This window comes from Dermacentor albipictus, unplaced genomic scaffold (assembly GCF_038994185.2).
Source record: "Dermacentor albipictus isolate Rhodes 1998 colony unplaced genomic scaffold, USDA_Dalb.pri_finalv2 scaffold_20, whole genome shotgun sequence".
NCBI lineage: Eukaryota > Metazoa > Arthropoda > Arachnida > Ixodida > Ixodidae > Dermacentor > Dermacentor albipictus.
In genome coordinates, this window is record NW_027225574.1 from 1,551,154 (window position 1) to 1,567,567 (window position 16,414).

At 46.3% G+C, this 16,414-nt stretch overlaps 1 protein-coding gene and 1 long non-coding RNA gene across 3 annotated transcripts in view; one reads left to right on the forward strand and one right to left on the reverse strand.

Annotated features, from left to right (window-relative positions):
* The window catches only part of LOC139052226 (uncharacterized), a 723,436-nt gene that overhangs the window by 97,429 nt on the left and 609,593 nt on the right, over positions 1-16,414 (reverse strand). Inside the window, exon 11 of one of the 2 annotated variants that reach the window (XR_011509795.1) lies at positions 8,409-8,610. Coding sequence is in view for 1 of the 2 variants with exons in the window: in XM_070529323.1 (XP_070385424.1) it covers positions 8,404-8,610 (207 nt within the window). In the remaining variant the exon portion in view is untranslated. Of the gene's footprint in view, positions 1-8,403; positions 8,611-16,414 lie in introns of both variants that reach the window. The other variant, XM_070529323.1, reaches the window with a different exon arrangement.
* LOC139052230 (uncharacterized) overlaps positions 1-16,414 on the forward strand; it is a 153,905-nt gene that overhangs the window by 90,104 nt on the left and 47,387 nt on the right. The gene's annotated exons all lie outside the window — the stretch shown is intronic.

A 16,414-nucleotide genomic window follows, 5' to 3' on the forward strand; every position in this document is an offset into this window, starting at 1 on the left:
GCTCCCTCCCCCTTCACCTTACTAGGGCGGAGGAAGTTTTGCTTAGGAGGTTTCGGGCCGGGGTGGCCCTTACACCGGCTGTTATCTCAAGGTGGAACTGGTCGCATTTACCACTGGGTGCTACGTGTCCATACTACTCCATTCCTGTGGTGGAATCAGATGCATACCACCTAATATGGACATGCACGGCTTTACAATCGGAACGCTCGCGTCTCCTACTGCAAGCCGGCCTCCGCTACAGTGTGACAACCAGCTATGACCGCTGGATACATGACAACAGATTTCACAAAACACTGCTTCAATTTATACACAACACAGGCCTCACAGCACACATATAATACACATATACGCACCAAGAATTATGCCTTAAGGGCAAGCCTTCATCGCAATAAAAAAAAAGCTAATCTTTTGCCAACGCGATGGACGCGCTCCACAGTCTTTACGTTTACTTTCAGCAAATGATTGAAGCTTTCGTACTTTATATATTTCTTCAAAGATGCGGGGCCTTCATCGCTACTTTCTGGGATACCATATATCACATTATTGTTCCGGCAGCTTCTGTGCTATAAGTCGTGCATTTTAGTGTATAAATGTGCGACATGCTTTTGAACCGCATTAAGAGTTTTTCACACTTTTCAACTTTTTCTTTGCAGTCTTTGAGTGTTGCAAACGTGTTCTGAATGACATACCCCCGTGTCTGGACGCCGTGAATACCGATTTGAAGTTCACTTTGGGAAGCCTTAATTTAAAAAAAAATTAATTCTGGGGTTTTACGTGCCAACACCACTTTCTGATTATGAGGCACGCCATAGTGGAGGACTCCGGAAATTTCGACTTCCTGGGGTTCTTTAACGTGCACCTAAATCTAAGTACAAGGGTGTTTTCGTATTTCGCCCCCATCGAAATGCGGCCGCCGTGGCCGAGATTCGAAGCTTTAATTTCGTGACGGTATGTAAAATCTCTTGCACAACATCATAATCAGGATCAAAATTACCCTTTGCATCAGAATCAGGACCTGGGTTTTCCGCTACGTCGCCACACATAATTAACAATAGGTGAACTATACGAGACACATTCATACACATGACCAAAACAGGCAGGGTTCGGCAACACCACTGGGCATGCACAGCTAGTTCTAGAGCACTTCGTAGAACGATATTTTTCACCAACCTGTACACAGTATATAGCACGAAAGTTAGCATCGTGAGCCTTGCGGTGCCATCGAGGCCACTAATAGGTGGATGTAAGCGTTGTCCCAATTTATGCTCTTCCTGGGAGGTCGCTGTAGTTGCAGGATTGCCGAAACATTTATCGAGATGGATCAGGTTGGGCGTTGCCGAGTCAAACCGCAAGAGCGTTATGGTTGCAACAGGGGCCAGGCCAACTTGATACGATAATCTCGATGTCACAAACGCAGTGTGTCCGAAGGGAGCCGGAAACGAGGCATCGCCTCGCAAACCGTGTCTCAGGAATACCTGTACACAGTAGAGCACGAAAGTTAGCATCGCGCGCTTTGCGGCACCACCGAGCCCACTAAAAGGTGCAAGCAGGCGTTGTCCCCATTTTCGCTGTTCCTGGGAGGTCGCTGGAGTTGCTGGATTGCCGAAACATTTAGAGATGGATCACGTTGGGCGTTGCGGAGTCAAACCGCAAGAGCGATATGGTTACGACAGGGGCCAGGCCAACTTGATACGATGCTGTCCATGTCACAGACGCAGTGTGTCCGAAGGGAGATGGAAACGAGGCATCACCTCGCAAACCGGGTCCCAGGAATACCTGTACACAGTTGAACCACGAAAATGAGCATCGCGCGCATTGCGGTGCCACCAAGCCCACTTAAACTAATGCGTGGTTTCCTGTCATTGCGTGTTTTCGACTTTGTTAGAAAGCACGCCGCAACGTTTCTGAAGACATGAAGGTCCATTGCCAAAAGCACTGCCTCGCGTTTCTAGATGAAAATTAAGGTAATCTCATGTGCAACGCTAAATACTGCATCTATTTGCTCAAATGTTCGGTTTCTAAATTACACTGCGTTGGACAGACTGAAACGCCGCTCAGATACCGTTTTAACAAGCACTATATGTAATGCTACTGCCCTTCCTAATCATCATCATCAGCACCCTGTTTTATGTCCACTGCAAGACGAAGGCCTCTTCCTGCGTTCTCCAATTACCCCTGTCCTGCGCCAACCGATTTCAACTAGCGCCCGCGAACTTCCTCATTGTATCGCCATCAGACAAACAGATCTATCGCGGATAAATCAAACAATTTTTGGGAATGTATGGTCCTCTGGGCTGTACTTGTCGGGGATAAGGTAGCCTCGCTGCCTATGGTATTATATGACCGAAATATGACGAATGCTTGGTTGCCATAGTCGGAAGTTCGAATCCCACTATCAATGTCTTTTTTTTCCTTTACGATAGTGAGATTGAAGTAGACCTCCTCCAGTACACAACATCTACAGGCTTGGAGTGACGCCTGTCACCGGCAAAAGATGCCGAGAGCGAGTGGGGCTATACTAATCCAGGTACAAGCAAAGTAAGAAGGCCCACTTAGCTTCAACAAGACACTCCCTCACCAGAACAAAAATTTGTCTCCCTGGTGCAGTATTCGGCCACTCTCTCCCAAATGACATACTCGATTACCCTATGCCCTACCTAATCATCATCACCATCAGCCTGGTTACGCCCACTGCAGAGCAAAGGCCTCTCCCATACTTCTCAACTGCCCCGGTCATATACTAATTGAGGTCATGTCGTCCTTGAAAACTTCTCAATCTCATCAGCCCACCTAACTTCCTGCCGCCCCCTGCTACGCTTCCCTTGTAATCCAGCCTGTAACCCTTAATGACCATCGGTTATCTTCCCTCCTCATTACATGTCCTGCCCATGTACATTTCTTTTTCTTGATTTCAACTAGGATGTCATTAACTCGCCTTTGTTCCCTCACCCAATCTGCTCTTTTCTCATCTCTCTTATCTATTCTTTCCATAGCTCGTTGCGTCGTCCTCAACTTAAGTATAACCCTTTTCGTTAGCCTCCAGGTTTCTGCCCTTAACGTGAGTACTGGTAAGACACAGCTGTTATGCACTTTTCTCTTGAGGGATAATGGCATCCTGCTGTTCATGATCTGAAAATGCCTGCCAAACGCACCCCAGCCCATTCTTATTCTTCTGATAATTTCAGTCTCATGATCCGGATCCGCGGTCACTACCTGCCCTAAGTAGATCTATTCCCTTACCATTTCCAGTGGCTCGCTACCTATCGTAAACTGCTGTTCTCTTCCGAGACTGTTAAACACTACTTTACTTTTCTGCAGGATATTTTTAGACACACCGTTCTGCTTTGCCTCTCCAGGGCAGTGAGCATGCACTGCAATTGGTCTCCTGAGTTACTCAGCACGGCAATATCATCAGCGAATCACAAGTTACTAAGGTATTCTCCATTAACACTTATCCCCAATTCTTCCTAATCCAGGTCTCTGAATATCTCCTGTAAAAACGCTGTGAATAGCATTGGGGAGATCGTATCTCCCTGCCTGACGCCTTTCTTTATTGGGATTTTGTTGCTTCCTTTACGAAGGACTACGGTGGCTGTGGAGCCGCTATAGGTATCTTTCAGTATTTTTACATATGGCTCGTCTACAGCCTGATTCCGCAATGCCTCCATGACTGCTGAGGTCTCGACTGAATCAAACGTTTTCTCGTAATCAATGAAAGCTATATATACGGGTTGGTTGTATTCCGCACATTTCTCTATCACCTGATTGATGGTGTGAATATGGTCTATTGTTGAATAGCCTTTACGGAATCGTGCCTGGTCCTTTGGTTGACGAAAGTAAAAGGTGTTCCTGATTCTATTGGCAATTACCTTAGTAAATACTTTGTAGACAACGGACAGTAAGCTGATCGGTCTATAATTTTTCAAGTCTTTGGCGTCCCCTCTCTTATGGATTAGGATTAGGTTAGCGTTTTTCCAAGATTCCGGTACGCTCGAAGTCATGAGGCATTGCGTGTACAGGGTGGCCAGTTTTTCTGGAACAATCTGCCCATCATCCTTCAACAAATCTGCTGTTACCTGATCCTCCCCAGCTTCCTTCCCCCTTTGCATAGCTCCCAAGGGTTTCTTTACTTGTTCCCGCGTCACTTGTGGGATTTCAAATTCCTCTAGACTATTCTCTCTCCCATTATCGTCGTGGGTGCCACTGGTACTTTGTAAATCTCTAAAGAAGTCCTCAGCCACTTGAACTATCTCATCCATATTAGTAATGATATTGCCGGCTTTGTCCCCTAAAGCATACATCTGATTCTTGCCAATGCCTAGTTTCTTCTTCACTACTTTTAGGCTTCCTCCGTTTCTGAGAGCATGTTCAATTTTATCCATGTTATACTTCCTTATGTTAGCTGTCTTACGCTTGTTGATTACCTTGGAAAGTTCTGCCAGTTCTGTTCTAGCTGTAGGGTTAGAGGCTTTCATACATTGGCGCTTCTTGGTCAGGTCTTTCGTCTCCTGCGATAGCTTACTCGTATCCTGTCTAATGGAGTTGCCGCCGACTTCTATTGCACACTTCTTAAAGATGCCTGTAAGATTTTCGTTCATTGTTTCAACACTAAGGTCCTCTTCCTGAGTTAAAGCCGAATACCTGTTCCGCAGCTTAATCCGGAATTCCTCTATTTTCTCTCTTACCGCTAATTCATTGATCGGCTTCTAATGTACCAGTTTCTTCCGTTCCCTCCTCAAGTCTAGGCTAATTCGAGTGCTTACCATCATATGGTCACTGCAGCGCACCTTGCCGAGCACGTCCACATCTTGTATGATGCCAGGGTTAGCGCAGAGTATAAAGTCTATTTCATTTCTAGTCTCGTCATTCGGGCTCCTCCACGTCCACTTTCGGCTATCCCGCTTGCGGAAGAGGGTATTGATTATCCGCATACTATACTGTTCTGCAATGTCTACTAATAACTCTCCCCTGCGAGAGTTATCCTATAGCATGGCAGTGCCATGCTATAGGAATTCACGAATTCACGAATTCAGGCAGTAACGTTCCCAGCTTTTCTGGACATCAGGGTTTTGTTGGAGGGAGTGCCACCACGTGGCCTTGTGACTAAGCTTTTCAATGTTCCCGCGGTGAGGTAGGAACGACGTCGCCCAAAATAAAATAAAAGAATTAAAAACTATCCCAGCGCATTGTACTTCGCGATAAAGCTTGTCCCGCCTGCGCTATCACTGTTCTTGATAAGGAGTGGTCCCTCGTCGGGGGGAAATTGTCATCCTAAGAACGTTTAGTCGCGACGAGACAAACCCTGCAGTGATTGATTCCTGGCTTTTCAGAGGCTTCCCGAAATACACGCATGGTTTTTTGTAATCTTTTTTAAAGGGAAGCCGAAAGGTTTTCCAGAAAAAATGAGTGAACATCTGTACATCATGGTTTTCAACCCTACGAATTCGAATATCGTATCGAAATTGAGCGAAAGAAAGCGCAAATATATTTTATTTCGACAAAAAGTGCAGCAGCGGACACGCCCAGCTCACGCGTCTCGTTTCCGCCTGTGATTGGTCGGGCGCCTCGTGACGTCAACACTAGTGTACGTCCGGAGCGACCGCTGCCGCTACACATGAAGCGCGGTGCCAGGTAGTTTGATGCTGTTTTTCTGAGACGGTAATGGAAAATTTAGAGAGACTGCGTTTTTCTGAGGAGTTCGGCGTTACTCCCTACATGTACGAGCCGATTGCGAAGAGCCGGCCTCTCGAAGAAGCAAACGATGCTGATGCGAGCAGTGCTTTCGACGCGAACGAAAGCAAAGTCTTGGGATCTCCTCGTGTTGGAAATGCTCTTTGGTGAGTATGTTTTTTGCAAAACGATCTAGTGATCTCGCCGATCTTTCGCCGATCTAGTGAGCTCGTTTCCGGTCAAACAACTGCAGTGTTGTGTTCCTGCATGCCTCCTCGTGGAACGTAAGCGGGGATGCGATCGTTGGCATTTGTGCGCTGTCCAAAGCTGTCAGCAATGTACAAAGACGGTTTAACGCGTGAAAAGCTTCCCGGTTCATGCAGTACGTGTAGTGACCTTCATCTGTGCGCCATCCGCCCATTACTCGTAACCAAAGTCGTAAAGGCGGCGAATTCCGTCGGCTACGTGAGACCGTCGGTTTCTCCCTGTGCGCGAGAGAAGGGGGGAGCGTAGCGTTCTGGCGTGCGCCGGATTTCCAGCACATGCAAACTGTACATTTGCACTGCGTTATGGTAGCTGCATGCAGGTTGTTTTACAACACACGTGCAAATAGAATATTCGCGGTGCTTTGCGACGAAACCTGTGTCAAGGGCGGGAGATAAACATGCACCTTCCGTTCAGCGTGCTAACACGAAGGAGCTCGCAGTAAATCAAAATCCAGGTTTGGGCGAGTTCGTGTATTCATAAGGCCTTCCAACACCAGTTACCATCAGTCAGTCCGCACTCGTGCCGTCTTTGTTTTCGTTGCTCCGATCTTGTGTACGCGAAGACTGACGGCACTGCACCGGGCCTTAGACGAGCCGCCTTGACTGGCAAACCCAACGCACGCATTAATGATAAATTCTGGCGATAATCGTCGTCACGGAAGTGGTTGGAGCACAGCACTGTTGTCCTTGAGGGCTTGAAATTATTTCGCTTCACAGCAACCTCCCACTTCGTTAAAAGCTTCTTGTCTTGTGGGTAGTAATGGAAGACAAGAAACAAGCACGGTCAGGCACGGTCGCGGAGGCTGCGAAGGAACGGAACACTAGTGTTGACGTCACAATACCGTGGTTTCCGGTCTCCGCTCGCATCGTCAGCGTCAGCAGCAGCGCGCAGCATTCGACGGGGGGCGGAGCTACAGTGCAATTTTAACAAACGATTACGTCGCTCCTGATTGAAAAAAAAAAACAAATTTTTCCTACATAGCTTATAAGGTTCCCGCATCCGTACATGAGCGTCTTATTGAATTCGACAGACTCTTCAGCTTCCCTTTAATGCTCCAAAAAGAGCAGGCTAGGATAATCGCCGGAAGCACTTCGTGGCAGCTTTAGCTCCGGCCTTACTCCGATTTCGCCTGTTCAAATACATGTAAAAAAGCAGAAACGCTTTCGTGAGATAATAAGTTCCCCGATTTTAATAAAAGTTGTACTATTCGAAAGAGGTGTTTTATTTCTTGTGAATTTTGGAACGGAATTTCAAATTATTTGCGAATGTTTTAAAAGGAGTTCTCAAAAATTGGTAAACTAAAAAAAAATAGGAGCACGAAACTCGCTACTTCGCAGATCTGTTCTTAGAATAGATACCGCAGTTCGGCAACCCCGAAAGCATTCAAAGTGGACAAATTTAATATGTCATTTTACATCTTACGTGAATTTGTTACATTTTTTATAAGGCTTTCGCAATTGTTCTACTCACGAATTAGTGGTATTTTTGAGAGTCCAATATAATATCTCAATTTCTCCGCTTTAAGTGTACTTTAATGCACTATTGACGAAATTGTGATATCCTTCACGATTACTAAGTTACACATAGTTTCGCTTCCTGAACATATCCGATTTTCCCCGATTTTTGCAGAAATATTGACCACCTAACTCATAAATTTGCAACCAAGAGTAACTATACTTTAAATTTTTCTTTTAAGTGCAACAAACCTCATCACATTTGGTACTGTGATTGCCGAAGAAAAGGATTTCTGAAGTTCCATTTATTTACAGAAGAAGTCGCAGCTAAAGCTTTCTTAACGCCGCGCAGCGTAAACGAGAAATGTGGTCGTGGACAGCTTTTGATTTTCAGTTTTCGACCTGTCGGTTTCGTGAAGGTTCCCCCAAATATTTCACTTGCGACTTTTCTATCTGCACTCATGGGCTGCCGCAGAAGCTGCAAATGGGGATGTGCTTCAATATTGATACGGATACGTGGATAAGTTAGTTTTGTACCTTGAGGCAAAAGGCACGACACAAAAATTATGCTGTTTCTGTGTCGTCGTGCGTTAGCGTTTTATGACCGAAGCTGGTCGCAATATTACGCCCCATTTACTGGCCACCGGGTAAGGTACACACTTGGGCATGAAATACAGTACTCTAAGATATATGTCAAAGTACTGTCCTGTCACTCATATCCAGGTGCACGAACGAAGACCGATATTTTAGAATATTGTATAGTAATACACGCGGAATATGTCTCTTCTCCATATTGTTTAGCATGGTGCCGTTCCGCCTTTACAATACAGCCGCAATGTAGCCTAGCAGATATTTTGGAATCGTCAATCACTGCCGACTCGCCAAAGTTTCTCTTCTAGTTCAGAGCCCACGCAGTGCGAATTTGTAGGTTGAGCTTGTAGCTGTAATTCTTAGGCCATCACAAAGTGTATGACTTTTTGCAAAGGCGTGCAAAACCAAAGGCGGGGGTTACCTGACCCGTGTTGAGGCGGGGGGAGGTCGGAGTATTTTTGTGCTGTTGTGTTTGTTCCATGTGTCCGTGACCATCTGCTCTTCCGTCAGCATGATTTTGAGAGCCATGCCTCAGGGCGGACGCCGATAGGCGACCATGGCGCCGGCGCCTCACCGGGTCATCTTCAGATGGCCTGATGAGCCGTCGTGTGAGGCGCTTGCCGGCCACCTGCACATGGCGGACACCGTTACCGGAACACTGCTTGGGTATGCAGGAAGCAAGAAAGGTGGCATGACACAGCTCATGGGTTGGAGCACACCTTCAGTGAGTTGCTACAAGTGTACTGAGAGCTTGAGTGCGTTGTTCACGGATTTCAGTGCGACGCCAGCGTGTGGCATGTGTCCGACTTTTGCAGTACCAGAAGGGCATGTGAGGTTGTGCTCAACTAAATAAATTAGATTCTGGTGCAATAATCGCGATCTGATTGTGAGGCACACCGCAAGGAGGGGGAGGAGTTGACCTTCGTCCTCCCCTACTGACTAATTCTTACCAATTGTTTCTTTTTTTGAACAAGCACCCAATGCAAGCGTACGCGAGCGTCATTGCATTCCGCTCTTATCGGAATGCGATAGCGGCTGCCGAGATGAAACTCGTGACATTGCGCTCAGCAGAGCTACACCTATGAGCGGCCATTGGGGGCTAAAGTATGTCCACAAGGTTCCACTTGCTCCATCATCACTTCTTGCAGTTAACTGGTTTCACAGAAAGAGAGAATAAGACAAAGGAGAAAACAGGAACGTTATTCACTGAGCGTTATTGGTTTCCCATCCTGCAATAAGTGCCGCGAGGTCAAGGGCATAGAAACATGGCACAAATACATATGACACGATCAGTACGCATGGCAGAGAAAAAATTGAAGGAAAACTAACAACATCTTTAAACAAGTACTAATACACCGGTTGTTTGCAAAAAGCTCAAAAACACTTGCGCGGCCTTGTGGTGAGACGATGGGTCATGTCCGTGCTGCAGAATTCATTGTTCAGAGAAAGACCGACCGTCCCACAGGTCGCGTATAGCGGAACCGGACTGGTCCCCACGCTGCATACTTGCCAGCAGTGACAGAAAATATTTCCTAGTTTTTTTTTTAGAATCCCAGAGCTCGCAAGCCGTGGTGTCGGCCGCGTCCATATGAGGGTTTCGTGGACATTTATAAAAGCCACGCCGAGCCATAGTGGACACAAAATGGTCTACTCATTTTAAAATCCACGTGTTCTAGAAAACACCAGCTGCTGTTTTGTGGTTTGAATATTCAATACAACACCTTGGAAGCGAATGATGCCGTATGCCGGAGAGCTCAAGGTGAACGTCGGTACTGTGGTTCTTACGGGCCTAAACAGGCGCTTCCCCATGATGGCGTCTTCTAATTATGACCTCCATAATTCGGGTAGCCTAATCAAGAATTCATCTTGAAGAACCTAAGGCAGTTTATAACCGCTATGACCGTACAGTTAAGGAGCGTATTGGTGGCGGTATAACAGTCCAACCTAAGCGCGTCAAAAAAAAGGAAAGCAAGGACGTAGAGACACCGACATGTACTGTTATACTGGCGTAGGCCTAGGACTATTGTGGCGTCGAACTTGGGCTTGCATTCGCCCTAGCGTCGTCTCATCATCTGGCTCCGTTACTCCCTCAAACGTCTCTGGCTTCGGCGCGGTGACAACCGCGACGGTTTTGAACAAGAGCGGTTTTACAAACATTGCGCAGCAACCTTAATTATAATTCAGCGCTCCGGATCCCCAGTCGCTTCGCTGTTTTAAACACGTTCCCTGAAGGCGAAATTAATTTCCGTCCTCCTGCATCAGATTTGTGAAAAGCACGTCGTTTTAATTAACGGACGGCGCCGTTTCGTCCACGTTAACTGCACCAAATTTGTAAGTTTCTTCTGCCAACGCTATGATCGGACCTATCCTTGAACCGAAGCATGTTTGTTGTATACGTTCCTTCTTTTGAATGAAACATACGAATAATTTGAATCAGATGATGAGTTCTGTAGAAATCCGTTGTGGAGGATGGTTCATGAAAGGGAAGATATTCATCGCTTGTTACTACGAAGGGCACCCATAATCAAATTAGGTAAGCTTCAAAGCTTAACAGTTGAAGGAAAATTCATAGGGGTCCGGGGGCCGAACTGACGGCTGTGCCTTTTCGCCGCGTTTGCTGTACAAAGAGCAGACTATAAGATGGTAAGTTGGCAGGGAATTGTTTAACAACTCAGAGTGAATGAATAATAAATAAGCAAATGAGTTTTGTTAAAACCTGCTAATTAAGTGCATGAAATTTCATGAACATCAAAATTGTCATGTACCGCAACGTAGCCCAAAACTTCAGAGAAAACCAACACGTGTTTCCCAGGAACCTAGAAACAAAGTGATAAAGAATTCGACATTTCTAGAAATTCTGCTGTTTAGGTCGAGTAGCTTGCACAGACCGGCGAAAGCTCCGCACCTAATTCTTTCATCGTTGCACGCCTACACTCAGAGAAAGTACCATAATTAGCACGTCTTATCGACGTTTGCGAAACCACCACAGGATTTAGGTTGTACACTTTCACTTTCAGGACCTCCTCATGCGTGCGAGAGCTCACCGAATCTTGCCCCCCCCCCACCTCCTCTATTTATCTCATCAAACTGTTCCTTCATACCCATCCACCAGGGTAGCCAGACCCAGTTGTGGTTAACATCCCTGCCTTTCCCTCTTTATTTCCTTCTCCTTCCCTTCCTCCTTCCAGATATGTATTGGCACATGTGAACATTTAATCCATTGACGATACCAGCGAACTGAAAGCGTAGACACAGTGTACGTGATACGCCAAATTTAATACCTTGAAATGCTGCACTGAATTCGTCAGTTTAATTTGCTATTTTTGGCCTGCACAGCGAGTGAAGTTCACCCAAGCTTCCGAAAAAATGTCCCGATTGTCTTTCTACGGCTGTCCACAGTCGCGAGAAAAAATCATTTTATGGAGTTCCCATTTAATGGAATGTGTTTCCAAATTGTTTAAATAAGATACAGTTTCGTTGCAGTGCATATCCAGTGCGCATCATTTGTTTCTGCATTTTATTGCAAAATATATTCAAAATAAGACTAAATAGTTCCGGATATTCCTACTGTAACTGTCTGCTCCCTTTTCAGCAAGTATGCAGGAACAGACTCGCCATGAATGCTTACGTATGATAATAAAATTTCCAAGCTAGAAATTCTAAGGCAAGTAACAAGATTAAACTTGCTGTACTTACTTTATGCGAGTTCTACAAAACTATATGCACGAGCGTGCTTGAAACCTTTCAAATTGCTTTCCTCAAGACACTGTCACAATCCCAACTTACAAGCTTATTCTGCACGCTCGAAAAAGTTCACGAATCTTTGACCGCATACGGCAGAGGAGTGGAATACATTGCCCGCGCATAACCATATTTTTATGTGTATGTAGGAGAAGTTGGCATCATGGGTAATGCCTGCTGCTCCTTTTCTCGTAGGCAAACAGTGAGTAACAAAAGTAGGCCAGCTCAAATATACAAACGTTAAATGAAGACGGAGACAGTATTTAACCCAAATGGGTCGGCTAAGACAAACACACAGTGCAGATATAATATCAACATAAGAGGTAAATAAATGTAAGAAAGCGCTAACGCAGGGTTAACATAAAGTTCAACTTAGCGCAATCTACGCCACAAAAAAACTAAATTACCGGGGCAAGTCATGTCATATATTATTATAATGTCCTCACTTGCAGGTAACTTCTCTTATAAGGAAGCGCAGTTTACAATACAATATAAGCAAGTTATACGATATGTTTTAACGAAATCAAGGTCAAGGGAGATTTCGCAAAAGCGTTACACTGCAGCACATAACGCTGGAACATAATTCATGGAGAACATGTTACAACGCTCTTGTAATTATCCGCAATTGTCGCCCACCGGAGAGCGCGCGATTTCACGCACCGCGCTGTCGCGGGTAGCCAGGCTTGGAACGAGATCAACATCCACAAAGATTCATTAAGCACATTCAACGAAATTGTTTCTCATTATCGACTAGGCAGGAGGACATTTCCACCCCCTCACCCCAAATTGAACAAACCTCAGGCTACCACACTAAGACTCCTGCAAACCCGTACATATCCCACTCCTCGGTCTCTTCACAGGATAGATCCTGAACACTCACAGTCGTGCCCCAAATGTGGTCATGACTCATGCTCCTTTCACCACATGCTCTGGCTGTGCCCAGCCCTTAACGCCTCTCCACCCATCACGAAAGAACAATGGCAGGACTCTCTCAAGAGCAGCAATCTCAACATTCAACTCCAGGCTGTCCAGAGGGCCCACGACATTGCCGCGGGACTTGATCTCCCGGTTCCATCGTGGGCGGAGCCACCGACTTGATCTTCGGGAGCCTTCGGTTTGGCTCCCCGAGGTCTCAGTCCCTCAGGACTCAAATAAAGTTCTTGTCATGTCATGTCATGTCGTTTACAAAAGTTCTAAAGAGCTAGCTGCGCGCTTTTGAAGTTCAGTTGTCGGAAATGTGTTGAGTGCTATTTTTTCCTCATGAGGGAGGCCGTTCATTCAGATCGTCGAATTTATGTCATAAGTTTTTTTTTCATATGGCCCATGAATACTGCAGACGAACAAAACATGTTAAATATCGTCTTATTTCGAGCAAGAGCCCACCCAACTTTCAGCTTATCCTATTTCACGTAAAAAAAATACATTTTGTATGCGCAGTGCCTTGACGCAACCTGTGTATTACTGTTCCGACAGAACGTGTGACCACTGGTGCAATATTGAACTGTATTTTAGGTGTCAATATTAAATATAACGGAGTTTTGACCACCGAGACTATTGAGTGCATCGCTACGTGAGAGACGTATCAAATGATGTCTTCATATCTGATTCTGCGAGTCTACTTGAGCGCACAGTCGAGTCACTCTTTGATGTGTAACTGTTTTGTGTTTCGCTCATAGGGAAGTACCCGTGCGCAAAAATTTTCGAAACTGCAGATTTTGTTAGCAAAGCCAGAGTCTATTACAGGTGAAGTGTCTTTCTATCGTTTCCATCGTTAGCGTTGTGCAATTATTTAGGATAACCGACTTCATCCGGTACGTGTTAGAGTACTAACGTTTAGGATAGCGCTACCGCTACGTTAACATATGAGCGACGTTAAAATGCATTCTCAACTAACCCCACCTGCTTGATCTATTTGAACGCAAGGTGTCCGAAATAAAGAATTCATAAATATAAATATATATTCAGATTTCTTTGCACTGTTCCATCACTTAACTACAAACCACATCCTGCACTCATTCATCTCAGCCACTACGTCTGCTCTCATTACGAAGTTGACATTCCTCAAATTTGGATTCCTGATTCCCCTCCCCAACCATAGGTATTCCCCCGGATCGCAACTGTCGGTTAATAGAACAAACATCACGGCTGGTCGAGTGGTGGAAGTGGAGCAAACCGTGATTTGCGAAGGCCATGCATGCGGAAGCGAATACCGTCATCAGCAACAGCAAGCAGGCCATCGGCAATTTTGTCTGTGGTATAATTTCTGAACAGGCGTACCGTGTCCTCACGCGGCGCCCCCTAAGCGGCTGGAAAACCCTCTTCTAGACCCCCGCTCACGCGGCTGTGCCCGGCAACGCGTCGGCTCACAGTTTGGCTCGAGATCTCGCGCGCCGAGCCTCGTCCGCGGACGGGGATGACGTGAACCAGGAGGAGAGACACGAGGAACCCTGCTAGATTTATCACGAAATATCCCATCGGCATCGCTTGAGGCATCACGCGCTCCCACCACCGGTCAAGCAACTCGATAAATCACGAGCGCTCACGTTTAGGTGACTGCAGACAAAGACATGCCCGCACCCAAAGTACTTTAAGAACATCACAGGGATAAATAAAGTGACCTACGTAAGCTCTGTTAACAAACAGGGACACTCACACACATAACGTGGGAATGCACCTCCCTCCCGTTTTCTCATCCCTCTGTCAGCAGCGAGACTGACTGGACCGCGTGGCTCAAGACCGCAGACGTCCACTGACAGCTTGCACTGGTGGACTGGGCGGAGAAGGCCAAGCAGGCTCAGGGCTTTACTTGAGCCCGATTTCTCAGCCACCTCTCCATTTCCCCTTCCCCATTCCAACAAAGTTTACCACCACCACCCCCATCAAAAAATGTAGCGACTCTCTCTCAAGGTTCGTCTCTTTTACATCTTATTTAGCTACAGCTCATGAACCTTCTGTCGCTCCGCTTTACAATTGCTTTCCCAGCGTCCTAGGCTGGACTACAACGTTCATTTTTCTTGTTTTCATTGTGTTTCTTTCGCACGTTGTAACTGTGTCATCCTCGCGTAGAGGGTGTTTCGTGAATCGCTTTTCTGTGTCCCACGCTTAAATCTGGGAGGCAGGAAACCTATACTCATTTAGTACAGAGCTACCTGCATCATTTCAGGGGCGGTGCACGGTGTACTAGCCTTCCATATGCTTGCATGTTCTTAAATCGTTGGCTTTTCGCTGTCCCCACCGCTCTCGCAACGGGGTTGTGCTTTCTGTTAAACGTTAGACGTCGGGGTTGAAAACTTGCGCCCTGATATGCTCCTTGCCCTATCCCCCTACTTTACTGTCCCTGCTTCTTCCCTCCACCTCGAGCTACGCAGCCAACTGCTATTGCGCCACACACGGAAACCTTTGCACTGCCGTCCAATTTTCTATCCAAAGGCCGTCGCATTTGAGAAAATAATTTCAAACGTCGAAGTTTCACCCGAATGGCGAAGCATCAATTGCGATAGCAAATAAATGGACAGCTATACGAAGTAACGATAGCAGTTTTATAGGGTAAACTTGTACATACAGGCATACTAAATGAATTAAACAGAATGTTGTCACACGCGCAGAAAGCAAACATGAACTCATCTCACTCAATGAACGCGGAAATTCGCTGTCAAAACGCTGGAGTGAGGAAGTGCGGAAGCAGCAGCAAGTGAATTGACCTTCGTGCTGCGTATCACATTAATTGGAACTAAGCTGCCAAAACACAATGCATGGAGACACTGTCCCCTTCGCAGATGGCTTCAAAGACAAAGCACGGAGTATAGCGCGCCCACCCCATACCTACCCACCCCCGGAGCCTTGTACGAGAACGAAGACGGCGCACATCCTGCCCGCTTTCCTCACTTGTGTGCTCGATATTGAGCCGCGATAGCCGGCTCACCCTTATAGGCTTTCCCTCGCATATACAGCTTAGGGCGCGAGGCGACAGTTTTAACGCCCTTGCATTTCATACCGAACCTCACGGCTACAGCGGCGCCGACGGCAGAAATGCGCCTGGAGTGTCCAGATAATTTCTATCGCAATGAAACAAGTGTGGTTATAACAAGGTTTAGACGGTGTGCACATTCAGCACAGCACAAGCACCTTCGTATTTGACGCTGTCATTGCCATCAAGTAACATACACAGCAGTTGTGTATATTGCCAGCGCTAGTGCTCACTGAATGAAACAGGTAGTCATATTATTTTGAAATAATCGACTTACGCATGATAGCGTGCTTGAATAAGTGCTGTGTGGCCTGGAAGTTTCTTTTAATATAGCTGACTTAAAGAGAGAGATTTGCTTCCCAAACTAAATGCTCCTCTTACGCGGCGAAAGAAATTCAAAGCTTGTTTGAGCACTCAGCCACCATGATGGGCTTCGTAACTCTTTACAGCACGCCAAGCCCCAATGAAATTAAGGCTTCTCACTGCTCCTGTCCTAGTGAAGAATTTGCTTCCTAACCTAAGCGCGCCCCAAGGAGCAAACGAAACACAATGATCCTATGCCGCACCCCGTGGTCCATTATGTGCTCTCAGTGATGTCTTGAGAAGGTAGCTCGGAAAATGCTTCGGTCACGTGGTAACTACCGTATAAACGCGTGTAAGGGCCGCACTTTTTTTTACAAATTCGAGGGCCTATTTTCGGGGTGCGGCCCATACACGCGACATA